At 31.2% G+C, this 25,926-nt stretch overlaps 4 protein-coding genes across 5 annotated transcripts in view; 3 read left to right on the forward strand and 1 right to left on the reverse strand.

Annotated features, from left to right (window-relative positions):
* The first annotated feature begins 2,377 nt into the window (after nt 1–2,377).
* Nucleotides 2,378–8,350, forward strand: LOC108906262. 2 transcript variants are annotated; one of them, XM_018709477.1, is made up of 4 exons: nt 2,378–2,418; nt 4,049–4,165; nt 4,302–4,547; nt 6,063–8,350. In XM_018709477.1, the coding sequence occupies exon 4, from the start codon at nt 6,076–6,078 to the stop codon at nt 8,314–8,316; it is 2,241 nt and encodes a 746-aa protein (XP_018564993.1). In that variant the 5' UTR covers nt 2,378–2,418; nt 4,049–4,165; nt 4,302–4,547; nt 6,063–6,075; the 3' UTR covers nt 8,317–8,350. The 2 variants fall into 2 exon arrangements, with proteins under 2 accessions (XP_018564993.1, XP_018564992.1); XM_018709476.1 differs by having other exon boundaries at nt 4,049–4,547.
* Nucleotides 8,351–8,788: 438 nt separating this feature from the next.
* Nucleotides 8,789–12,526, forward strand: LOC108906264. The gene is made up of 4 exons (XM_018709478.2): nt 8,789–8,850; nt 9,661–9,828; nt 9,965–10,120; nt 10,261–12,526. The coding sequence occupies exons 1-4, from the start codon at nt 8,797–8,799 to the stop codon at nt 10,450–10,452; spliced, it is 570 nt and encodes a 189-aa protein (XP_018564994.1). The 5' UTR covers nt 8,789–8,796; the 3' UTR covers nt 10,453–12,526.
* Nucleotides 12,527–14,615: 2,089 nt separating this feature from the next.
* Nucleotides 14,616–17,536, forward strand: LOC108906235 (ferrochelatase, mitochondrial). The gene is made up of 7 exons (XM_018709447.2): nt 14,616–14,878; nt 14,932–15,094; nt 15,163–15,384; nt 15,459–15,560; nt 15,662–15,827; nt 16,851–17,123; nt 17,269–17,536. The coding sequence occupies exons 1-7, from the start codon at nt 14,848–14,850 to the stop codon at nt 17,464–17,466; spliced, it is 1,155 nt and encodes a 384-aa protein (XP_018564963.1). The 5' UTR covers nt 14,616–14,847; the 3' UTR covers nt 17,467–17,536.
* Nucleotides 17,537–18,617: 1,081 nt separating this feature from the next.
* LOC108906276 (protein unc-79 homolog) overlaps nt 18,618–25,926 on the reverse strand; it is a 28,040-nt gene continuing 20,731 nt past the window's right edge. Inside the window, 13 exon segments of the mRNA XM_018709493.1 lie at nt 18,618–18,870; nt 18,922–19,044; nt 19,102–19,242; nt 19,296–19,539; nt 19,593–19,765; nt 21,248–21,412; nt 21,542–21,658; nt 21,708–21,818; nt 21,870–22,121; nt 22,182–22,276; nt 22,910–23,064; nt 23,122–23,448; nt 23,668–24,067. Coding sequence (XP_018565009.1) covers nt 18,673–18,870; nt 18,922–19,044; nt 19,102–19,242; nt 19,296–19,539; nt 19,593–19,765; nt 21,248–21,412; nt 21,542–21,658; nt 21,708–21,818; nt 21,870–22,121; nt 22,182–22,276; nt 22,910–23,064; nt 23,122–23,448; nt 23,668–24,067 — 2,501 coding nt within the window. The 3' untranslated portion in view covers nt 18,618–18,672.

Genomic DNA, 25,926 nt, shown 5'->3' on the forward strand with positions numbered 1-25,926 from the left:
CTGTTTATTTTTAAAATAATACCTATACTGATATCTACTGTTATACAAGGATTTATTACAGAAAAAAGTTAAAAATACCTTAAATATACAAGTTTGAATTTATGTGTTAATTTCTCAATTAATATATTTATCAAATAACTCAAATAATCTCTTAAAATAGCAACAATTCAATCAACTAAGTTGTCACACAGTAAAAAATGTAATTAAATAGAAATCAAGCATTTACTATATATTTGACCATACTTTATAACTTTCTTATGTATGGTTAAAAAACATATATCAAACTGACGACATTCTGCAGGCTACTTGCCCGTTCCAGCATTTGATTACATCCCTAATACCTAGTGACAGGTAGGATCATTCGTCAGTCGAACCCACCAGACAGACCAGCTTTGGTCTTATCGGTATGTGATAGACAGTACAACCGATGAACAATCTAGCTGCTCTAATGTCCTTACTCGAAACATCGAGGTATGTATAAATAAGGAGCAGATGGAGGCTGCATCTGTGCGTGGCCGCTGCTACTTCCCGTCTAGCCCATTTAATATGGCCACACCGGTAGAAAGTGACACTATCAGCATGACCTCTGTCGCCAACTGGAGGAACAGAATATTTCAAACTGACTGTATTGTGAGATACAACTACTCTGCAGGCTACATGTCCTGACCTGCATTGGAATACACCCGCAACACCTAGTAAAACAAAAAACAAAATGTTTTTTGAAAGATCATAACTCAAAATAAGCAAAATAATTGTACTGAGCTAACTTAAACTAAATGGGTTTATTCTCATATGACGCCCATGGATTAAATACATCAATTTTATTAAATAAAATATAAGGACTCATTTCCATTTTTACTACTTATGTCTGCTGAAAAAATTAGAGCATGATACACTTGACAAGTTAAAAATTCCTTTTCTAACTGCGATTCCTATAGTTAGTTTTAGTTGGATATAGACTTTCTTCTGTGAAAGACAGTGCCATATGATAAATAAAGTGATTATTAAATAAATAATAGCAGATAAATAATTCAACAGTTTTATTTTAAAAGTCCCATTTCTTAACAGGTGTACTTTCAGGTTTTTTAAATTTAATATAGCCACTTCAAAGATAAGATAAGTAAGTTTATTTTTGTTTAAATAGGGAAAAAACTAAATTATCCATAAAAAATTGTTAAATATTGTAAACAAATTTTGAAAAAGTTGTATGTATTTATTTCATCTAATAAAAACCGGTTCCATTTCACTGCTATGTCTATTTACTGCATCTTTATTAAAAAATCAAAGTAAAAGAAACAGTTACAAATTATTTATTTTTCATGTGGTCATCGAAGCATCCCAGCATACTTTTGTTTATATTATAAAATAATAAATAATTCCGTTATTTTAATGCAAAACGTATTAGTAAAGTGACTATATGTAGGTTTAGCAACAAATTTTTTATTTATTAAATACCTACATATTTTTTTTACTTGAAATTTGCAAAAATGTGTTTCGTAAACAATGTTAATTGTTCATAACAGATGTTCTGAGAGTTACGTAAAGTATACAGTATTGTACATAGTGTTGTGTGAAATGATCCAGTTAGAATTTTGAAATTTTTTTTTTCTCGAAAATTGGGTTTGACCGCACAAAAATAACTTCAGATTCGTGTTGAGCACCATCGAAAATAGGGGGGTAGACAAAATTTTATGAAGATTAGGAAGGGTGACGCTCCATTCATTTTTATTTGGTTCAGTTCTAGTAGAGGGTGCTCAAGTACAAGGTGCTACTTTTCAAATTCATATTGATGTGTATAAATTACAGAAAAATAAACGTTTCTGCTGATTTTTTTGTAAATAGTAGCTTATTCTCCTTAAATTTAAAAAATAAATCATTTTTTAGAAAATTCGTCAACGTAAAAACCATGTTGAATTTTCAAAAATTTAGTAAAAAGGAAATGCCATTGTCAAGAGAACACCCACTTTTCACAGGTGATTTTCAGTTCAAAATATGTTAGAAGTTAATTATCTATTGCAGCGGTCTTCAAACTTTTACAACTTGCGGAACCCGACCAACATTTTCATTTTTTTAAGGAACACCTAAAAAAATTTTCGAACACATTTTTTTACTAATATAATATATTTATAAATATGTACTAGTTTTAAGTAAGAGTATAAATTTTTTTGAATTTTGTAGTATAAAAATTGTTAATGTCAGAATTTTGAATTTTTGACTGTCGTGGAACCCCCAGAGAGGTTGTTGGGAACCCCAGGGTTCCGCGGAACAGTTTGAATACCACTAATCTATTGTAAACATATTTAATATCACTATCCTGTCTTATCAGTAGCCCACACTTTGATAAGTTTATATAAAATAATAAACTGCAGTCTGGTTTCACAGAACAGTTGAGTCGTTTGTCAATACTCGGTGAATGTGGTAAGCTTTATTTTTTCTCAGTTCTGTAAAATTAAAAATCTTCAAATATTAACATGGAAAAACTTGTACCTATTTATTTAAGAGACTATCTATCCTTTTACAAAAGAAATGAGTATTTTAAAGTCCTTAATGGGTGCAAAATATAAGCCGTAAGCTAAACCTTGCCGTTTCTAAGAGATTGTAAGTTTCAACCATTTTAGAAATAAAGCTATATTATTATTTATTTATCTTTGTTATTAATCATTATTTATTATTTACTATTATTCATTTTATTAAATATTAACAATATTCCTACCCTAAACAGTTTTTAAGTAGAATAATTAGGTATTTCACTGAGTATTTTGCTTTTGCACCAACATATATCAAGTTATTTAGTACAACTTGTTTCCTTAAAAAATTATGCACTTTTGAAAAAAATATATTAGTTTTCGATGTAGAGGAAATTTTGTGTAGCCGAACACGAATAGAGGCTTATTTTGTATCTAAAACATGGGAGATCGATAAGTATACCTTCAACAGTCTTTTGTTTTTCCTGAATTTTTTACGATTATTTAGAACATCTTACCTCCATTTGAAAGTTAACACATATTGAAATATAGTTCTTTAAAACTCAGTAAACACTGATTCTTAATAGAGGCTAGTTTAATATAGTTACAGATTTACCTAAAAAGTGAAGTTTAATTAGCTTATCCAAATACTCGGTTGTCTGCAACTGATAATGGTGTTTGCATAAAATTTTGCGTAGTGTTTTGTCTTCATTGAAAATTAATGTGAATGTACACGCAATTTCACTGATAACTCATTACATCCAAATAACAAAAGTCTTTAGAATTCCTGCAACACGTTTCAATGAAATATTTTAAAAAGTTGTTATTTTGAAAAAATTTAAAAAGAAGCGTTTTTTGAAAACCTGTAGCTTTTTAATGAAGCAAAATTATACCATTTTCTCATCTAATCATTTTAGTTTCACTGGAAAAAGCAACTTTTGAAATATGACATGTGATAGAAAAATTATTTAGATTTTCAATCACTTTTGTTACTTATGTCTGTCGAAAGAATTAGGACAATGTTTTCCTTGTTGGATAAAATGTTGTTCCTGTTTTTCGAGATAAAACATCCAAATTGATTAAATTTAATTTGGCCAATTCAAGATAAAGTAAATAAGTTTATTTTTGTCCATTAATATGGGGATAAAACAGGTTTCTTAACAAATTGAAAATATTGTAAAAAAAATAAAGAAAGTTTAGAAATTTGTTTAGTTCGATATTATTTTAAATCTTCTATAGAAGTCGATTTCATTTCACTGTTCTGTGTGTCTACCACATTTTTGTTCAAAAATCAGAGTAATGTAAACTTTTATATTTTTAGCACAGATTATTTCTCGTGGTAATTGAAATATCCCAACATGCTTTTGATTATATTATAAAATAATAAACAATATCCCTGCTTTAACACAAAACTTATTAATAGAGTGACTATATTGGCGTCTGATCATATATATGAATATGAATATTCAAGAGTAGTGGTTTTAAATATCAAATTGTAAATTGAAATGTAAGTTATTTTTATTTATCTCATAGTAAGTACTCTATAAAATTATTGTTACAGATTTTATGTATTTATTTTACAGTTATGTCTTTGGGTTCGAGATTAATCCAAACATTGCAGAAACTTATCACTAGTTGTACAGATTATACAAGTATACGTCCACTAGCAAGAGAATTCTTCGGTGCTATTTACAATATCGGTAAGTCTGATTATAAATTCACTCAAGAGGAAAAATCGGTTATTGGGAACTTGGTCCATAGTTCACTATCAAATTTGCAAACCTACCTAAGTCTGCGTGTTGATGAATACGACAGCCATTCCGGTTTGATTTCCAGGACGGACAGGTCATCTTTACAATTTTTATTAGATGATTACAAGGATTTTCCCATCTCAAAAGGAGAAAAGTTAGGTGATTATCTGCCTTCTCTTATTGATACTGAAGATTTAGCACAGTGGGATAACTTTTTGAGAAATTACATAGACGGTGAGGTAGACGCAATCCTAGACACATCGTCGGACGAATTTTTGAATATTCCCAAATCGCATTGGTGGTGGCGTCAGTAGAAATAATTACATAAAAGGTGAGAAGCTTAATAGATATTTTTAATTGTACACTTTTCATTATTAAATATTTTACTTTAAAGGCATTAAAAAATGTAAGATTACTGAAAGGTTACAAATTACCATAATTTAATAGTGGCAGTAATACCTTATTTGTGTTAATATAAAAAGTTTATATAAGTCGTACAATTTAAACTGTGGTATAACAGCAGTTCCTAGATTTTTGGATATGTTGGGCGTATATGAATTTGCCGATAATCAAGTGGTAATGCATTATCAGCAGAATTGTGGAATGGCAAAACTTTTGCTGTTTTAAAGACATCTTGAAAAAATTCCTGCAAACAGGCATGAGTTTACAATTTCAGTGATAGGAGTTCAAAGATTTTCTGCCTGCACATATTTTTAAAATGTAAGTGCTGAATCCTTTGTTTTCTTAGATTTTACTCTAAATGTTTTGTATTTTATATATAATTTAATATTCACGTCTCTATTAATTCTATTTTTAATAGGAGGCCACTTGAAAACACAATCCTTGAAATGCGGAGTAAGTTAATAACACCGGCCAACAAAAAAAAAAAGTTATGTGAACTTTAAATGCGGCATATGATTTCCTGTGTATTTTTGTCTCCTGAGCACGAATTCATAGTCTGTTTTGCTCCATCACCCTTCAGTCTTCCGTAAATCGCTGAATACTTTCAGAAAATCGGTAAAAATCTTCAGTAAAATGGAGAAATTTAGGAAGTGATGAGATCTTTACACGTGACACATGTTTTTCGACGTAATTTTTCTTCCTGGATACGAATCCGTTGTCAGAATTACTCCGTAACCCTCTAGCCTTCAAAAAATCACTGAAGATCTTCAGAAAAAGGGCGAAATTTGAGAAGTGACGAGATCTTGACATGCGGCATATGTTTTCGGACGTATTGTTACCCTCTGAATCCGAATCCAATGTCAGATTTGTTCCATCACCGTCTAGTCTTCAAAAAATCTATGAAGATCTAAAAAATGGCAAATTTGTAGAAGTAACGAGATCTTCATATATGACTCATGGTTTTCGATGTATTTTCGTCTTCTGTTAATTAAATAATTTTTTTATTTTTTATTAGCACATTTATCTTCTTTCGGATGGCCGTTGATTTTTCCTTCGTTCCACTACACCATCAAACTCTGAATATCTGCGTTCTATGCACTATACGGGAATGTTTGATCAATTTGAATATCTTTACTCACTTATTTTAAGTAGAACATCCTTTAAATTATGGTAAATTATAACTTTTCAGCCTGGTTCATAATCTTGAAAACATTTAGTAAAGTAAGAGTTTAGTTAGTAGTAGTTAGTTTAGTGTTTAGTAAGTAGTAACATTTAGTAAAGTTACTAAGTTTGAATAGAACATCCTGTAAATTATGATCATTTTTAAGCTTTCTGCCTAATTTGTCCCACCTATATATTCTTTTGGCTTTTGGTATAACATTTTTTTAGTAAATTTATTCTTTTGTCCAGGTTTTCATATTTTTATCTGAATTTATTACTTTAGCTAAGCCATCAAAATGGTGAATTGGTCCGAGGCGGATATAGTAGAATGGGAAGAGGCAGCATACAAGGAACAAAATGCTTTCTGCCATATGCTAGGAGATAGAAGATGGGACAGAATAAAACCAAACGAAGGTGTAATACTGCGCAGAAAAATAGGATATGGCTTATACGGCCCACCTACCAGAAATCCAGATCCAAAAAATCCTTATGACATTGGCTATAAACCCGAAGAAGATATCGAAATTCAAAAAATATACGACGTCATACTAGAAGAAGGAAAAGAATATGAGAATCGAGGTCATACATGGTTTGCTTGTATATTCATATCCTGTAAAATGTATGACAAGCGGTTCACATTTCCCGTCTTCAGAATTTTAAAAAATTACGCGAAAGATAACTACTCAAAGAACAATTGTACATTCATCGATCACAACTGTCGTGTTTATGAAACTTGGGATGACTATCTTGCTAATAACACTCTGCCGGCATGTTTAATTTTGTATCCGAGAGACGGGATTTATCAACTTAAAGACAATGAAAACGTTGATTGCATCAAAGATCGGTCTTGCGCTTGCTACGTTTCAAGTAGAACGATTGGTGTTCTCGATTATGCCGCTACAGCCGCTGGAATTGGAGCCTCCGCGATCGGCTTAGCGGCTATCTGCGCCGTGCCAATTGCCGGACCAGTAATGGCAGGAGCGGTTGGTACTGGGCTGGTTTCCAGTGGTTATGGTCTTATCCGATCCTCTTCTGCTCTTGTCGATCGTTACATGCATAAACAAAGCATTGGATTTGATAACGCCGAGTCCAGAAACTGTTGGTTGACCATCGTCAGTACCCCGCTGTTCTTTACCCAGTTTGGCATGATAGCTCGCATGAAAACTACAGCAGAAGCCGGTGAAATCATGAGTAAAGCAGCAAGAATCACATTCTCCGTTGTTAATGTGGCTTGTCTCACTACTAGTGGCTTAGGCATCATAAACTCTTTATCAAATATTATTGATAAAGGAATGAACGACACGCTAACACCACTTGATATTTATCAGTTCACCGCCTCTTGCGTATTCTTCACACACAGCGCTATGAATTTCCAAACGGCCAGCACCATTATTAAAAAGTTTCAACAAGATCACATTGATTCTTATAAGGAATATCTTAGCACTGAAGACCAAAAAAAAGATTTCGATAATATCATCTCGAAGATGCAAGGGGAAAGAAAAATGCATAATAGCGCTAAAATCATTAAAGAACTCAACTACGTTCAAGACAAAGAAGATTTTATTAACTCTTTGGTGGATGTGGAGAAACTGCATAATTTTGAAAGTGGTGATATAATGCTCGATAGAGGCCTTATTAACATGATGGATGAGTGGCGCATTCATCCTGAAAAATTAAGTCAGATCGATGCAGATTCAGTTACTGATATTATGAGTAACACTAAGAAATTCCAAAACGGAGAAATTGATTTAGAAGGTTTCAAGACGAACTTGGCCAGAGTTTGTTCAAAATATCGCCTCCATAGTGAAGCAGTAAGGGAAAATACCATTGCTAAATTAGCTGCACACTTCGATGCACCAAATCTGGACAATATTGAAATGAATGGTGTGAAAATATTCAAAGACATGCCGGCTCATGTCATCGATAGGTTAAACGGAGTGATGGAAAACACAGCTAAAAATTACAAATCTGAAATCATCGACATTGCTATAGATTTTGCGAAAAAAGAAAATTGTCAAAACGTGAGCGAGTTTTGTAATTATTTGGAGTACACCGTGAAATATATGAACGATGAAAAGAATCGTTACATAAGCGATTACAAACAAAACCCTAGTGGATATGAAAAATTTTCAGGAAAAGTTAAGGATCATTTTGAAAACTTAGTTTACAAAGAATTTAAGACCAATGGTAATAAACTAAGCGAAATGTCTACCCAGTTTAACAAAATTAAAACTAACATCGCGCAAGCAAACGCAACGGGTGAACCAAACTTTAGAAGCGATGTTGCTGCCACATACCATTACATAAAACATAAGGATGATTTTGTAATAAATAATCTCGATGTTTCTCCTGATGATTATTTAAATATCGCTCGGCAAATTACAAATGCCCCACCAGGGTCGATGATGTTAAGTCAAGAAGGCAATGTTACGTTTCTAACATTCAAAGAAAATGATGGGAGAATGGTAATAGCCATTCAGCCTAAGGGTGACACAAATTGTCACATTGCAACTTGTTACCGCCTAAGGACAAAATAACGTTCTATATGATAATAAATATTCATGCAACATAGTTTATTCTTTGTTTCAAAATATTCAGTCATATTTAGATTCGATAAATATCTATAATTATATATTATTATTTTTTAAATATATTGCAATATTTGTTTGTGTTTAAATACTCTTCGACCCAATGGTTTAAAAAACCAGCTACAAACCAAAACTAAACAAATACAGCAACAAAAAAATTAATATTTGCATTATAACACTCTGTATATCAGTATAAATATCTATAGTGAAAATATTCCTAAATTCCTTCCTTTAATTTGTAGATCAACATTTAAAAAATCATTAATGTTGTAGAGTTCCAAAATTATAGAGAATATATTCTGAACAAAGCATGACCTGGCAATGACCGTTACAAATATAATAAAAACTTTATCATTAATAGCGATTTAATTATGCACCAAAATTGTATATAAAGAACACCAAAATAATGACATCATTTTATTAAAAGTCATGCTGTTATTGTGGTTTATATTTGGTTACGTTTATGTAACACAAGCTGATCCAGTAAGTGAGAAATTTTATCAGAAATTGTCTTATTACTACGGTTTTGGCTGCTGTATAGCTATTAGAATATAAAATTTAATTATACAGAGTGATTCAGGAGGAAGTGTAAATATTTTAGGTATGTATTCAAGGACCCAAAATTCAAAATAAACATGATGCAGGTCTGTTTCTTATAGTTGCTGCTGCATTAATTATTCGATCGGGTAATGCATCTCTAGTGTTTACTTTACTTGAAAATAACAATGATTTAAACCACCCCCCAAGACAATAATCCAGAGGAGGAAGGCTTGGCGATCTAGCTGGCCAATTATGCGAACACCTCGACCAATCCATGTAACAGCTGAGAATAGGACCCATGTTTATAGGAACTTTTATATTTATTTTGGATCCCTGAATACGTACCTAATATATTGACATTCCCTCCTCACCCACCCTGTATATATAATGAATTAAAATAAAAAGCATGTTTAATGCATTTTCTTTCATTAACGTAAATAGTTCAAAATGACTATGGCAGTCAATATATGAAAATTATTGGAAATGGAAACAAATTGTAAAAATTTTAAACCCTAAAGTACACAAAACAAGTAAAATAAAAAAACCAGTTCCAAAAATGGTAAAGATAAAAACTATTAAGAAAATGGTTGTAAAGATGAAATTTGATGGTAGAAGTCTTGCATTTTGTAGAATGGAAAAGTGTTATTGCAGCTGAACAATTAAAAAAATTGAAAAATTTTGAATTCGCAAAATTGCATTTTTAGTGAGGTCTACCAAAAAACAAATTGTCATAGATTGTGATTAAATTTTTAGGAAGACTACCAAGCTATATTCGAAAGACTGAGACTTGCTTACTATGCTAAACATCTAGTTGCAGATAAGCCTGCTCCAATATTTTCCGTTGGTAAATATAACAGAACAGCCAATGTACTAAATGCTTCCCTTGTCTTGTTAGAAGACTTGGATGGGCGAGAAATCGTGGTAAGGAACAGACTTGAATAAACATTATACGGTGCATTTATTCTAACATGTCAGGAATTTACATACTATACAGTGTGTTAAATTGATTAAGTTGAAAAGTACCTATTTGTAGTTCAAAAAATATATTTTATTGCAGTCAACAACAAAAGCTTTTTTATACTTAAACAACAGATACAAATTCACTGGCATACAGCTGAAAGTAAATGTCTGTGAAATGTGGATGAAAAACCTTTATGGAATACGTGATATTATGGAACCTTGCGGGAACATACAGCTGTGTGACATTAAAAAGGTATTCAAAAAATTTATTGAAATTAAAGTAATTTCTTCATTTATTGTTTAGAATTTGTTTAACGGTGACCAATTTCTACCGTTTAAGTCCTCAATTTAAAACTGTTAAAACTATTAGAATTAACCGTAATCTTTTTTAAGGGACCTCTGTATATAAGGAACTTTTGGCCTAATCCGAAATACTTTCCAAAAACTATTCCAGTGGGATCCTATAAAATAGAATTGCATTCCAATTTATTAAATGGTACAAAACTAGTTCAAATCAACTGGTATGGAAAAGCGGAGCTATATTTTGAAGAAATGAGGAATAAGGACGTCATAAATGAGCCATAGATTACTCATTGCAGTCTTTATTATTTAATATTCTTACAAAAAAATAGGTTTTGTTTAATATTATTAGATAGTTAATCGAGAACATTAATGAAAATAACTTTTCCATATATATTAACATCAAATATAACATTAAAAAAGAAATAAAAATTCTGAACATCTTAACAAAAATAATAAAAACACAGGCTATTTTAAATTAATAAGGTCAACGTCAACAGATGTCAACGTTTCACCTTTTTTGAACTTGGCTCTCCTAAAATAAAAAATGAATAATTGTAAACCCAAATAATTGTACATGCAAGGCAGTTTTCCAGTTAAATATCCAATAGAATGAGGAACTTAATTTTAATTAAAATTTCAGATGACTAAGTGAGGCCCTCCCCACTCTTTGGGGGGGGTCTATATATGAGTATGCCACTACACGCGAGTGTACGAGGTGATGAAGTTACTTGAATGTTTTCACATTTGAGATAAAAGATTTTAATTCAAGTTATTCAAGTATTTTAGAGTTGTTTCAAAATCTGATGAGCTTTGACCTTCATATGCGCAGAAACATAATTCCGACCATCGCCTAAATTATTCTACATCCTAAAAACATTACATCTATTATTCACAGTCTATCTCGAGCTCTCGTAGCATAACAAGCCTTTGATGCGATTACAAAATTACAAATATCATAATAAAATGCCCTATTCTTTATTTTAATTTAAGCAATAAAAAAATATATAAAACGAACGTTCGCCAGTTGACTTTATTGATGCGCGAGCGCCTTAGTTCGTTTCTGGTTGTAATAAGGCATGTGGTCTAATTATGAGTAAATGTTTTCACAACGTGCTTATTAGAAGAATTATGCGGATACGCCACGCCTTTCACGCATTTCACGGCTCATGAAATTTTGAAACTACTCTAACACTGGAATATTTGACTTGGTTTATTATTATTACTTTTGAATTACAGATGCATTTTTATCATTAATTATTTGAGTATTTTAACTTAAGTTACAAAAGTGCTTGTACACTGAAAGTTAAGTTAATAAAATATTTTGCACTCAAATTGCATCATTTAAATACTCTGAAAATCTAACTACGAGGCATATCTACAAAGTAAGAGTATTCAATTTTTTGAAAATGGAAACGGCAGTATATTTATGAAAAATTTTCACCAAACACTATTTTTAGCGCAGTTGCCTTCAACTTCAATGCACTTTCTGACCCGAGGAATAAGCTTTCTGATACCGTCATCAAAAAAATTTCCCACCCCCTCTCGGGCCCATTGTTTCATCGTCAGTAGAAAACCTTTTTCCACCCATGAACATCTTCAAAGAGAAAAGACGAAAATCAGAAGGCTCTAGGTCAGGGCTGTGAGCGGGATGGTTGATGATATTCCAACCGAATGAATCCAAGAATTACTTTGTGACTTTGGTTGTGTGGGGACAAGCACAGTCCCTTCATTAACATTCCCCTTCTTTTGTCTGTTTTGTCGCCCTCCGTAGTATTTTCACAGTACCGTGCAGCATTAATTGTTTCACTCTGGGGCAAAAAGGGAATTATATGATTTTTCGGGCCAAAACAATGGTTTTGAATTTTTCGATGATAGTCACACATTGATTGTCTTTTCGTCATAAAAAGAAGAAACTGGATTACGCTCCTCACCTCGCAACTGGCGAGACTGGGAAAAGCGGCACTCATTTCAACATGCCACTACAACAACAGTTCCACAACACAACAAAAACCACAGAGCATCAATCTTGGTACTCCTACTTTGTGGATATGCCTTGTATTTTAATACTTAAGTTACAAAAGTGCATGTACACTGAATGTTATCCGAGTTATTAAAAATATTTTTGCATCAGATTGCACCATTTAAATACCTTGAAAATTCAATTTTAGCATTTGAGTTTACACATACCTGTAAAGTTTTTTGAGACAGAGTCTTCATAACATTCTGAAAATGAGAACTGTATAGTGTATGAAGAGCAATAAAGTGTATTAATTTTTTACCTATAATCATAGTCGCAATTAAATTACTACTCTGGATGTCTAGAATGTCGTGCCAGTAAACTGAAAGATAAAAATTATTAGATTTGTTTTTTGAATACCAAAAAAATTAACACACCGGTTTCATGACTGTGAATTTTTTCCCCCAACGATTTAACTATTTTATTCAAAATTCTTCCTAGAGTTTTGCCATATTTTATCATCCCGACTAACCGGGAGAACCAAGGAAAAGTGTCACTTAAATTTGCTATTTCATTGCTTTTCAAATTAGTTTTGCCAATATCTGGCCACAGCTTCTTTGTACAGTCTACACACAAAAATATGGCAGAAAATGTGCACTCCATATGAGCTATTTTCCAGTCACAAATAATACATGGTGTTAAAACTGTGCTCATTTTCCTGTAGGATGAGTCCATTATACAAATGTTTGCACAGCAACGTAAGGGGTAAGATATGAATTTATCTGGTTTTTCTATCAACCAGTCTGCATCAGAATTGGGGATGTAAACACCGAATTTTCTAACGCTCAATCGGAATTTAGCTTTGTTCATACACAAGGGGCACCTCATTAAGTAGCCAGCAGACAGAGCGTACAGCTAAAAGTTAAGAATAAATCAAATACAGAAGTAATAAAAAAATATGACAAAGGAAATAACAAAGAAAGAAGAGTCATTTTAAATTCATTTTTATTCACCTTAAGGCAGTCAAAATGTATCATTTGTTCAGGTTTGCAACATTTAGGCCAGTAGAGTATATCATCCCCCTTCTCAGCTGAAGAATAACATATAGCACATGTAAATTTTCTTAAATCATTAGATTTGGGAAAAGTTTCATAAGCGCAATCCTTACAATAGCTAGGATATGTTCCCACCATTCCAATTCGTACTCCGTTTTTTATACCACATGGCAAGTGATACTTTTTTTTGCAAAAGCAGCATTCAAGAGAACCGCCACTTTTTTTGCAGTACTCACATATTATATTTGTATATGTTTTATACAACCTGTATATGTCATCAAGAAGGAATCCTAACAGTCCTCCATTATTTGTACTGGGATATGAATTCATTCCTGTTAACTACAAAACATGAAATAAACATTAAAACAGTATTTAAGAATGTAACAGAAATACTTACTAAGCATAAATAGTGAACTGAAAAGACTTGCAGATCGTGTAAAACCCCTAAATTAAACTCATCCTCTTCCTCGCAACAAATCAAACACTTTTTCTTTGTAAACAGCATCATCTTAACTGCAATAATTTAAATTACTCTACCACGTACATACTTCAATCAAAATATAAAATCGTTAGATACTATTTTGTCAACTTTAGAATTATTCAAAACTCACCACAACTCGAAGATTCCATTGTATTATTTTTTATTCGTAGTTAAGTTTTCAAAAAATAATAATAGACACACGTGCCTACGCGTACAAGGGAACATCCAATCACAAATATGTAGGAAGTGTTTAAAGTTCTGGTATTCCAAAACTTTAAATTGTGGCTCTACCTATATAAACATTAAATATATAAAATAAAAATTTTATATTTAAGCAACAGTTTTTAGTTATAATCCTTTTAAAATAAAAAATAAAATGGTCGAGTTATTTTTTAGGTGTTTGAAGAGTGAATTTTAAAATCAGGAAATCGTTTTACATATCAAACAGAGGGCGCCACAGTACACTGCTAGTTTCAGTTTTTAGATGTTTCGTTATAGATTTCTATATTGATTTTTTGTTTTCCATCAAGGAAAAGATTTCTTATGTGTGGACTTAATGTCTATATTATTATATACAGGGTGTCTCATATATATGAAAAAAAATAGTTTTTGGCAATAGAATCAAGTGGTAAATTATTGGACACTAATTATGAGACACCGTGTATATCCCTATGTATCCTACACCACAGCCAAGCCCCATGTATGCGCGTTTTTCTTGATTATTAAAAAAATTCTTTATAAAAAAAATTGAACATGTTAGATTAGATTAAATTTTTCTGTTATGCAAAAACGAAAATGTTTAGCTGTCCCGTCCGTACAGACACTAGTCATATGACTAAATAAATAAATATTTAGTTTTTTTTTATACTCATATAATATGACTCTAGTCTAGTAAAGTTGTGTGCAGTATTGGTATCGGTATCGGCTATACAGTGGTATCGGTATCGGTACTTTCATTACCCTTTCTTTTCTCTGTTTTGTGTTTCATTACTTTCATCTTTCAATCATAACCTCTTCCAATGTTAAAAATTACGAAACCAATAGGCAACATAAATTAAAAAGCATTGTACTACTGTGTTTTGTTAGTGTTACTGACAATCTGATAATTTAGGATAATTTATGTTAACGGTTTATAATCTGTACTGGAAATTTTGTGTTGTATAGATAAACAAAATTCGTTAGTCATGATTAGTAAACAAAAATTTTTGCATTTAGGTATTTGTATATTTCTATTAAAAATATTTGTACATTTACCAAAAATATTTTAGGAAAAGAGTTTTTGAGGTTACAAAGTTTTTCGTCAAACATGAATGCAAAAACAGGAATTGTCCTACTTAACATGGGAGGTCCAGAGCGAATTGAGCAAGTTCATGATTATTTGTATAAAATTATGACTGACAGAGATATGATACAGCTGCCAATAGCACAAGAGTAAGTAAGTCCTAATGCATTAATTCATATGAAGTAGTTTCTTTTCCGTTTGAGTATAACATTTTTAGCATATTGGGCCCTTGGATAGCAAAACGAAGAACACCAGCAGTTCAAAAAAAGTATGAAGAAATAGGAGGAGGTTCACCCATTCTTAAATGGACAAAGTTGCAAGGCAAACTTTTATGTGAAAAATTAGACAAAATATCTCCGCAGACAGCTCCACACAAGCCGTATGTTGCTTTCAGATATGTTCCACCTTTCACTGAAGATGCCTTTATAAAGCTACAAAAGTACGTTTTTTTATTACATTTGGTTCAGACTTTCAAGTTTTACTGCATCAAATTGAATTTTGCTAAACTTTTAGAGATGGAATAGAACGGGCAATACTGTTTTCTCAGTATCCTCAGTTTAGTTGTGCCACGTCAGGGTCCAGCTTCAATGAAATTTATAAATTTTTAAAGAACAGGTAAAGTACACCAACGAAAAAGTCTATAAGTTCTACTATGTAAATTTTTTTAATATTTACAATTTTTTTTAACGTAAAAATAAACAAGACATCATTTATAGAACTATTCCAAATGGATTCAAACTGAGTATCATCGATAGATGGCCTACCCATCCACTTTTGGCAAAGTGTTTTGCAGATCTTATTAGGAAAACATTACAACAAATCCCTGAAGACAAACGAAATAAAGCTATAATTTTATTTTCGGCACATTCTTTACCTTTAAAGGTAATGTATATATATATATTATTTTGTTTGCTTTGTTGTGTTTTCTATCCTTTATATATATCAAGATGTTGAGAAAAAAAAACAAAGAATTATATCTGTTTTTTTGTGAAAATTAATAATAATTAACATTGGCACGAAATTCGACATTTTTAACAGTATTTTGTGAAATTGTAACTATTGCTCTGGAATTTGCATGCAGAATTGGAACCAACAAATTTCCGTTTTGATGTGGACACAAAACAAAATCAAAAATAAAAATAAAATATGCAAATCATTTAAAAGGAATCGCAAAATGCCTTTATTTTTGGCCATATGGTGAAAGTAATGACCTATCCATTGAAAGTTCATGTCTACTTTGTTTCTTTTTTTATATATAATGTGCTTTTTACAAATCCTATGTTTTAACCCTTTCGCTACGGGTACAATATAATTTTTTCTGCTTTAAAAATACTATTGGGTTATATATGTCCCAAGGAAATTTTAAAAAACACTGCAAGCATACCAATGCATTATAAATCCCTATTCAAACTGTCCCAACCGTGCTGCTAGTACTAGGTATATATTCGCGCGTACACAACAGTCCACCTTATTAACACCAGTCTTAGTTAACCTCAAAATTTATTAAAAAAAATTATTATTAAAATTTAAAATGTGGCATGCTAAAAAGATAATATTGAATAAACTTGTTCTGAGGGTCTATAAAAGTATTATAGTTATACAAAAAAACGTATTTAAAAAAAAAAATTTACCGTATTTTTGAAACCTAAAATGCCGTGGGACATATATGCCCTTTAGTGGTGAAAGGGTTAAAACTTTTTTAATCTGAAGTGCACAGAAAGTTTATGTTTTAATTTAGAACCTTGTTTTATTAACTTTTTATGTATTAATTTAAATAGGTATTACAACCTCTATATCCACTATTTGAGTTTTACCTGTTACATACCTACTTCTCAAATAAATAAATATATTTTAGTTTAAATTTTTTGTAATTTTTAATTTAATAATTTATATGCCATTTTACAGGCTGTCAATCGTGGCGATGCGTATCCCTCAGAGGTAGGTGCCACAGTTCACCAAGTAATGCAAGAACTTAATTTCTCTCACCCCTACCAACTGGTCTGGCAGTCCAAAGTTGGTCCATTGGCTTGGTTGGGACCTATGACCGATGAGGCTATTAAAGCCTACGTTAAACAAGGGAAAAAGGTTTTGGTTATTGTTCCCATCGCTTTTGTAAATGAACATATCGAAACCCTACACGAACTTGATATTGAATACTGCAAGGAACTGGCTGAGGAGGTATTGTTTTACTACACTTTTCACTTAAACCCCTCCACAGAAATTTACTAGAAAATCGTAAATTATGTGAAATAGGGACGGTATATTATGATCTTGTAGGTTGTATTAAAAAATCATTGATGAGTCTGTTATTTTAATTTTTCAGGTGGGAGTAGAAATCATTTTGCGAGTACCAACACCCAATGACCACCCACTGTTCATAGAGGCGCTTTCAGATATTGTGTTAACTCATTTAAGGAACAAGATACCAGTTTCGAAGAAATTTTTGAATCGTTGTCCTCACTGTGTCAATGTCAGCTGCTTAAATAGCAAAAAATGGTTCTCTGAAATTTGTTCATTGTAAAATTTCGAATACTTGGAATATTTATTATTGTTATAGATGTTTGTTGGGACCCAATAAATTTTTTTTTTACTGTTGGATGTATTAGTTTTTCTTATTTTTTATTTTCAGTTTCTCAAAATTACAATAGACACAGTACACAAACTTTTGAAAAACGAGGAATAAAATTAAAATAGCATAATAAATCTCAAAATACCGTTGACTAATTTAAAAGTTCTTTTTACTAAAACCATAAACGTGAGCCGTGGTAGAGCCACATTGTACAGATTATTTGATATTTTGTCTCTGAGAGTTTTCGTTATTTTGGGTGTTTTAAATTATAATCCTAATAATTTTAGGTGTAGTCCAGATACTTTTGAAAATTTTTAATGAAGTCCAGAAAAGAATTCATATTACTAATTTTTTATTTTAATTTGGACTCAAACTTAATCTGCTTACTAACCATTAAGAACTCAAATCAGTCACATAATTGTAAAGTATTAAAAAAAATGATAAGGCTGGCATTTTATACTTTAAAAAATTTTTTGGCAGTCCAGTATTTTACCTTCCGCGGTCCAGACCTGGACCGCTGTTGCCAACGGCTGCTCTAAAGTATACCAATAGAAATGTAAAATATGGACCCAACATGGTGGACTCTCACGTCCCTTATGCATATGTACAATGCATGTCTCATCCATCTTTTATTTCTACATCTGTGGCTCCAATGCAACGTTTTCTGATTGGTTGTTGCAATCGCGTGGTGCGTAGAGTGAGACGCGAAACGCTTTGTAAAATTAATTATTAAATTTGAGGGAGTTTAAATTTTCCCTCTTTTGGGGTAATTTATGGAATAGTTTTTAATTGTTTTATTGCAAATATTAATAATATCTGTGAGTTCAAGCGCAGCTAAGACATTGCTGACAAAACAACTTTTATATCGTGATTATTTGTGCTAAATTTGTGCAATGGAAAACTGTTTGCTGCCTTTTTGTATTACCTGCATACTGTAAGTACTTTTCTTTAAAAACTGATAAATTATCTATTTACTGTAACAGGGCAACTACAAAACAAATATTCGTTAAGAAATGTTAGGTTATGTGTACTATATTTCAAAAACACCTTCAAATTAAATAGCATACAACTTTTCTATATAATTTATTATTACAACAGTCGTTTATAAAATATGTTTATGATGTAGTAATTGTTATAGAAAAAATTAACGGAAATATTTCATAATGAATAAAACTGAGTAGCTGTTGACGATTGCAGTTCGATTTGGCCCATTTTAAATTGCAACCTTTGCAGCCATTTTAATAACATGGGGTTATGTAAATTTCCTAACCGTATCTTCTCGGGAACAGCTTCTGGGAAAGTCGTTGGTGGGAAGTTCCGACAGTTTTGTAAACGCACCTGTAGATGTCCTGGAAGCTGAAATCATTATAATGTTAGATCACAGTACAATTATTGTTCTTGATATACCTGAATTTGATTTGAGCATAAAACGGGTGTCCAAAGTGGCAGTAATTTGCCAACGAAAGTGGACTGGCATTCTAGCAAGGCTTCTAACATACTTAAAAAATGCAAGCTAACAATTTCACTCAACTGGAAGAGGTTAAAAACACTTTTTATAGTTTCATAATGACACGTACGATTACTTACCATTTTCGACTGTTGAATAAGCTGCAAGATACAGGGCGTTACTTTTCCCCAAAAGTCAAACAAAATATTCATCGTTATGTTGTAAGCTTCCGTGATTGGAATGTGGCCATTTAGACCTTGTTCCAAATACACTGTCCAGAGCTAAAAAGTAATTATATTACTTTTTTTGTTTTCATTTATTGTAATAGTTTTACCTGGCATAGGATAAAAGTATGAAATAGTGACGACATATGCAAAACCGATGCCTTTGGTTGTTCGGCAAATCCAGCCATAATAACGTGGATATGATCAGCGATCTGACAGGAGGCTTCTTGAGGGATAGGTTGGCTTACAACTTGACCGTTATTGGTACCTTGTAATGCTGTATGCGTTAGAGAACCCAGTAAAAGCCACGATAGCAATCGTATATGTCCAATGCATTCAACAAATTCTCTCGGACTGAAATGATAAATTCAATAGTTTTGATAAAAACTCATGTTAATGATATATACCTTTGTTGTGTTATTGAAGTAGTATATAACCAAGGAAAATACCTAGTTACTGCTCGATTATCTCTCCCATTTCCTTTCGTAATTTCCAGAGCTAGGTATTGAGCAACGTTACATTTAATAATTCCTCCTAACGTATCGTCGTTTAATCCTACGTTTATACCTTTACAATAACTCTAAAAAATATGATACAGCTGCATATATATACTACAATCCCAAAATTATAGGCAGTGACTCATTCTGAAGTAGATCTGTGCTACTAAAAGTAGATTATCCTAACAATTCTACACTCGCCTTGTTATCTCCCAATAACCAATTTATAGGTACTTTTTTATTTATACTATAGTATGTATTCTGCAATTATTCCCGTGTAGCAAAGAAGGCTTTCTACCACCCCTGTACACTTTTTCTCTTTTTTTTATTATGAAATGTAGTCATAGTTTTCTAACAATAAGATGACAAAATCAGTAAAAGCACTAAAAGTACAAACACCAAAGAAAAATCAGATGCACCTCCGATAAGACACTAGAAATGAGGGTTACAAATATTAGTAAAATCAATAATTACTGTTGTCCCTTGATACTATCACTGTCATTAATGCTATCACTGCTGTCGCCTAAGTGGTTCTATTATAACATTAACTCTGTATCGAGGTCCCACATCCATTGTTTCTTTCATACATCCTTAAAGCGCTTATTCCATGTCTTTATAATTACCTGATAAATCACCTCCTGTAGAAGTACTTTTACATCTTATAAATGAAAAGTGTTGTTATTTCATGATACATAAATTTTTATTTCGGGGTAGATTAGTTCAAGCGAATTCAGGTTGTAGTTGTACAAACGAAAGTTTGTTTGATGCATAATACACAGTAAAACACTTTGAAGGTATTTCTAAGGTAAGTCTAGGTATTTTTATATTTTCCTGCCATGTGTTTTGCTTTTATATTTTTTAATGCAAAATAAACTCTTCTGATAGACGGTATTTCCATGTCATCATTCACCGACATTTCACATTCGAATTCGATGATAAAAATTTATCATACAACATTCTTCATCTGTTAAATACATTTGTTTACGACTACCCTGGTTATTAACACACACACACACACACGATTCCAATTTTAAAAATACACTGCAAGAACTAAAATGTAAAAATAACACATTTTTTCTACTTACACGCATGTGACATAAATACCCCCGAAAATATCTAAGCTGAAAACTGATAACATGGAGAAATAAACGTATGTGGCATTGGTTGTCTCTCTTTTTATGGACAATAAGCAAATATAAAAATGGGCAATCGTAACAATAGAACACTAACACTTGCACAGAATTCTATTTAAAAAACACATGAAATAACTAAAGTGTGAAAATAATGAGACTTTTTTCCCATTTGACACTGAATGTCGAAGCTGGAAACTGGTGTATTGGGAAATTAAAATATACAGCACTGGTCGTCTCTCCTTTTGTACATGATAAGCAAAGATAAAAATAGGCGCTTGTTACAATAGAACATTCTAAGTGATCAGCACATTACAATTCCATGCAGGGAATACTCAAGACTATTTTATCAAATCAAGAACTTGTAAAAATTGTGTGATATATTTATGAGACTTACTCCTCCTATATCACTCTGGTATATTGAATAATATTTACCTTCATTTTGGATATTGCGTGAAAATCAGTCAAAAATTCTAAAATATCACCTAGATTTAGTTTCATACATTCTGATATGCCCGTCGTGAAGGTAGGACCATATTCTAAAGATATCGATTGACAGTCTTTTATTACAACATTTGATGGGATTGCGCCACCTATGTCCTAGAAAATAAAATACAAGAATTAAAAAAAATATATTCAAGACGATAATTTGTTTTTTCTTATAGTATTTAAATTTTTAATATAAATAGAAAATTATATAAAAATATTGTTTACAACGAATGCTATTACCTGTAAAATTAAATTTATCAACATAAGCAAATTGGAATCTGGTATTGTTGTTTTAAATTTAAGAGCTTGAACTAACTCAAAGACTACCATTCTACTGAGTATCAACTTGTCTCTTTCCTAGAAGTAAAAAAAAAATACATGTTTTCAAACTTTCAATTATTCCAACCTTTGTAAAAGCCCTATTGCATAAATAACAGATTTCTACAAGATAGCTGTACTTCAAAACCTGTGTTTGTATAGCGTAACTCAGAACTTTAGAAAAAGGCTCTAACAGTCCCTGAAAATTGAGAAATTAAAACACTTTTCTCTATGTTAAAATAACAACTACCTTGAACTGAGATATTAACGGTATTTTAAATACCGATGAAATTATTTTAAGAAGTGGCGTGATGTCATCCATCGCATTTAACAAAAATATCATTTTTCTGTATAAAATCTCCAACTGTTGCAAAACTGTACTCCAAATTGGCGTACTGGGGCCAAATGGTGCTTCTAACGGCAAACAATTTAAATAACAAGACATATTTTGTAAAATCGTAGGTAAAATGTCCACCGGAAGTGTCTTCTTTGAGTTTAAAGTCTTAAAAAACATTAAAAAACATTAAATTATAGATAAAATTTATTAAAAAAACATATTTACCTCTAACAAAAGTTGAATTGGTGCTACAGGATTTAATTCGTTGAAATCTATTAATGCTTGAATGACGCTTTTAAAAAACTGGATTCTTATATTTTCTAAAACAAAGAAAATAGTATACAAGGTGTTCCACCATAAGAGTCACTTTCTATTTTATTAAAGATATAACAAAACTATAAAATCTCAAAAAAATAAAAGGCATTGGATTAACATATGGTTTTTTTTATCTATCCCTACTATAAAGGAGATATAGATCTACAAAAGATCGTTAAATAAAAAATAGATTGCCGAGAAAGTAATAATTGTTTTCTAACACATTTTGCTTGTAGCAACACTGTTATGGCATATGTTCCTTACAGTCAGAGGTGGACCCATCAACCTGTCACTATAATTGTAAAAAAACATTAAAAAAAAAAAATGTTACCTTGATGGCCAATTGTGTTCGCAAATAGGTATTAGAAAACTTAAAACGTTCCTACAATATTTTTTTAAACAAACCCGATCAATTGTCACTTTTTCTTGCATATTTAATTTTTAATAATTAGAAAGAAATCACGGTCAAGCGGGGTATAAAATAATATAATTATTAGATTTCAGATAAAACAATTGTTAGTACAATTTTTCAAAAATTGACATTTAAAAGAGTGATAACATGCTTAGGATTTGCATTTTTTGAAAATGTTATATAAGGAATGAATAGCAGGATATTAAAGTTCTCTTTTAAAAAATACCTGGTGCGTTGGTTTGAAACATTTGAGTGAAAATTCCATTAGGCGCAAGTTGATGCAAAACACACCGTAAAAATTGATGTGCAACACTTATTGCTCCACCTGGTAAATGTATATTGCTTTCACTTTGCCAAGGATACATTGCATTCGTTGCTACCCTACAAAAAATAATGTCACATAAAAATAACTTTTACAAGCAATAAAAAGCTGCTTACTTGGAAACTATACTTAAAATATCCGGCAGTAGCGGTGCCGCTAAAGCTGGTTCTCGATGAATAAACGTGCCTAATGTAACAATACAGAGTCCGATTTCTTCATCACTATATTCTTCTTTCACCATACCGCATTCAGAACATCTCTCGTTTACACAGTCGTCACCAATTCTGAAAGAACTTTGCTTCATATCACTCCCTTCTAACTTTGGAGACATTTCTGGGCTATACCAAGCTCCTGGTTTTCTGGGGTCATGAGAGGAATATGAGTTCATTGCAAATGGCCCTGCTTTCCTCATTCTTTGCCTGTGATTTACTATCAAATCTTCTGGAAAAAAATATATAATTTTTTTTTAAATCGTGTTTAAACTAAATTTTCAATCGTTTGGGATTTTCTTTATTAAGAAGTTAAAATTGGGGTTGTGATTAATGCATAATTTAATGTTTATCAATGTATCTATTTATTCTTTTTAAAAAATATATTTTCCATATTTTTCTGTTAAGTATTTCACATTTGTACTAAAAAAATCTGGTAATTACTATACAAGTAAATTAGATGTAATACTAAATTTTGTTCAGGATCCAATCAACCAACCCTGGCGTGTATGCTTACTTTGGTTTTCCATTTTGATAGTTTTGAAGAAGTGTCCGTTATCTTCAGGTTCAAACTGATTTGGCGGACTTTCCAAAGCAACTTGCTTTATAAGTCTTCTAGGGCTGTGATATTGAGACGAAGTTGGTTGCGGTTGTTCTGAAGACACATATTTATCAATTTTTTTGTTGTCCGTTTTAATCAGCTGAGCATTGATTCCCAATGCTTGTCGTACCTTATCGACTAACTGAGATATATCTTTCGTGTGTTGACCAATGGGGAGAAGCCTTTCTTGGCTTGGAATTTCTAATTGTGATTCTAACATTGGAGAAAATACGTCATCTGTAAGAGGAGAATCTGTAATGGATAGTTATGTTAATGGAAAAGAAATTAACTAACAATTGAAAAGTAATACCTTAAAGGAATTAAGCTAATTCAAATGATTTCTATCAATGTCTTTGAAATTCTCGTCAAATGTGGTCATATACACTAATGCAAAAAATGAAAGGGTTCCGTGATTTTTGGCAGACTGTATTTAGGTGAAAAATGGTCATATCAGGAATTAAAAAAAAAGCATTTTGAAGCTCTGATTCTGGTTTTTAGATCTTTGGGTTGAAATTTTTTAGGAGCTAAGTTATCATGCAATTCTAAGAAATAGCGCGACAAAAAAATTTTGCAAGTTTTTTTTTTTTTTTGAGTCCACGGACTTAAAAATTTTTTTTTCAGCTAAGCCATTGCATGAGCCTAATAGATTGTTTATTCAATTTCAATTCCCTTTTTTTTGAAATTTCGATACGACCATCTTTCATTGAAATATCGGACTTTTAATGGAAAAGGATCCTTTTGTCTTTAATCATCGATATCTCGGCGACAAATGGTGGTACAGAGAATTGAAGGGCAGTTTCGAAAACTGGAATAAATTTCCTATAACATGCTGACGCAATTTTTCAGAAAAAAAAATTTTTTTCATCTTTTATACGAATTTTAAAAAACAGGAAAAAAGGTCAATTTATGATTTTTTAGAAAATTGACGGCTAAATTAGAGATATTCACGAAATGACTAATGTTAAGCATGACTTTTACAGTTCGATATGCCCAGAAGAAGCCTGTAAAGTTTCATGTCGATCTAGCGAACTGTTTTTTTGTTTCAAACAGTCTAACTTTTGAAAAAAAATAAAGGGTCACGTTTTTTGAGCTTAAACACTTCATAATCATAATTAAAATGGAAAAAATAAATTTTTTGAGGTTTTCTAACATTTTTACCGCAAAAATTGATGAAAAATAAAAAAAATATTTTTGAGAAAAAGAAAATTTGCAAAATTTTTTTGTCACACTATTTCTTACAATTGCATGAAACAGTAGCTCCTAAAAAATTTCGACCGAAAGATATAACAACTAGAATCTTAGAGCTTCAAAATGATTTTTTTTAATTCTCGATACGACCGTTTTTCACCTAAATACAGTCTGTCAAAAATCACGGAAAAATTTCGGAAATTCATTTGACCCTTTAATTTTTTGCATTAGGTTATGTTTTCTGATACTAAATATCTAGATCCATAGAGGAGCTAGTCATTAATAATATCAAAAATAAATTTATCCAAATGGAACTAACAAAAAACAAACAAAATTGGAGTATATTGCAATAAAAGTAAAATAATAACTTACCATTAATGAAATTTAAAAATAAAATTAAAACAGTGTTTATAAAAAACATATTAATTTTTTTAATAAAATTAAAAATGTTTCTTCACTTAAAGTGTAATATTTTCATAACTACTGTATGTGTTTTTTTTTAAGTTCATATTGATTTGTCAAAAGCAAGGTTGGCAAATATCATGATATTTTATATAAATATCAAATATCGGATATATACGCGATATATATCAATTCTTGATATTTATTATTTTTTAATTAATTAGCTTATGTTTATATATAATATAGTAGCGAAATAAAATTAAGAAACTATTTAGGTAAATATTTTCATTCCAAATATAAAAAACAAAAACGAAAAAATAAATATAAATTCTGAAACTAATAAAAAATATTTGCTTGAATATTAAGTACTACGAAAACTAACCAATTTACACCAAATCAACATAAACTTCATAAATATTAAAATGAATACAAACACACAGCACCTGCTCGAATTGACTAACACATGGAGAAATAATGAAATAAAATANTGTATTTTCTTTATATATTTATTTACAATATGA

This window comes from Anoplophora glabripennis, unplaced genomic scaffold (assembly GCF_000390285.2).
Source record: "Anoplophora glabripennis isolate ALB-LARVAE unplaced genomic scaffold, Agla_2.0 scaffold32, whole genome shotgun sequence".
Classification (NCBI taxonomy): Eukaryota; Metazoa; Arthropoda; class Insecta; order Coleoptera; family Cerambycidae; genus Anoplophora; species Anoplophora glabripennis.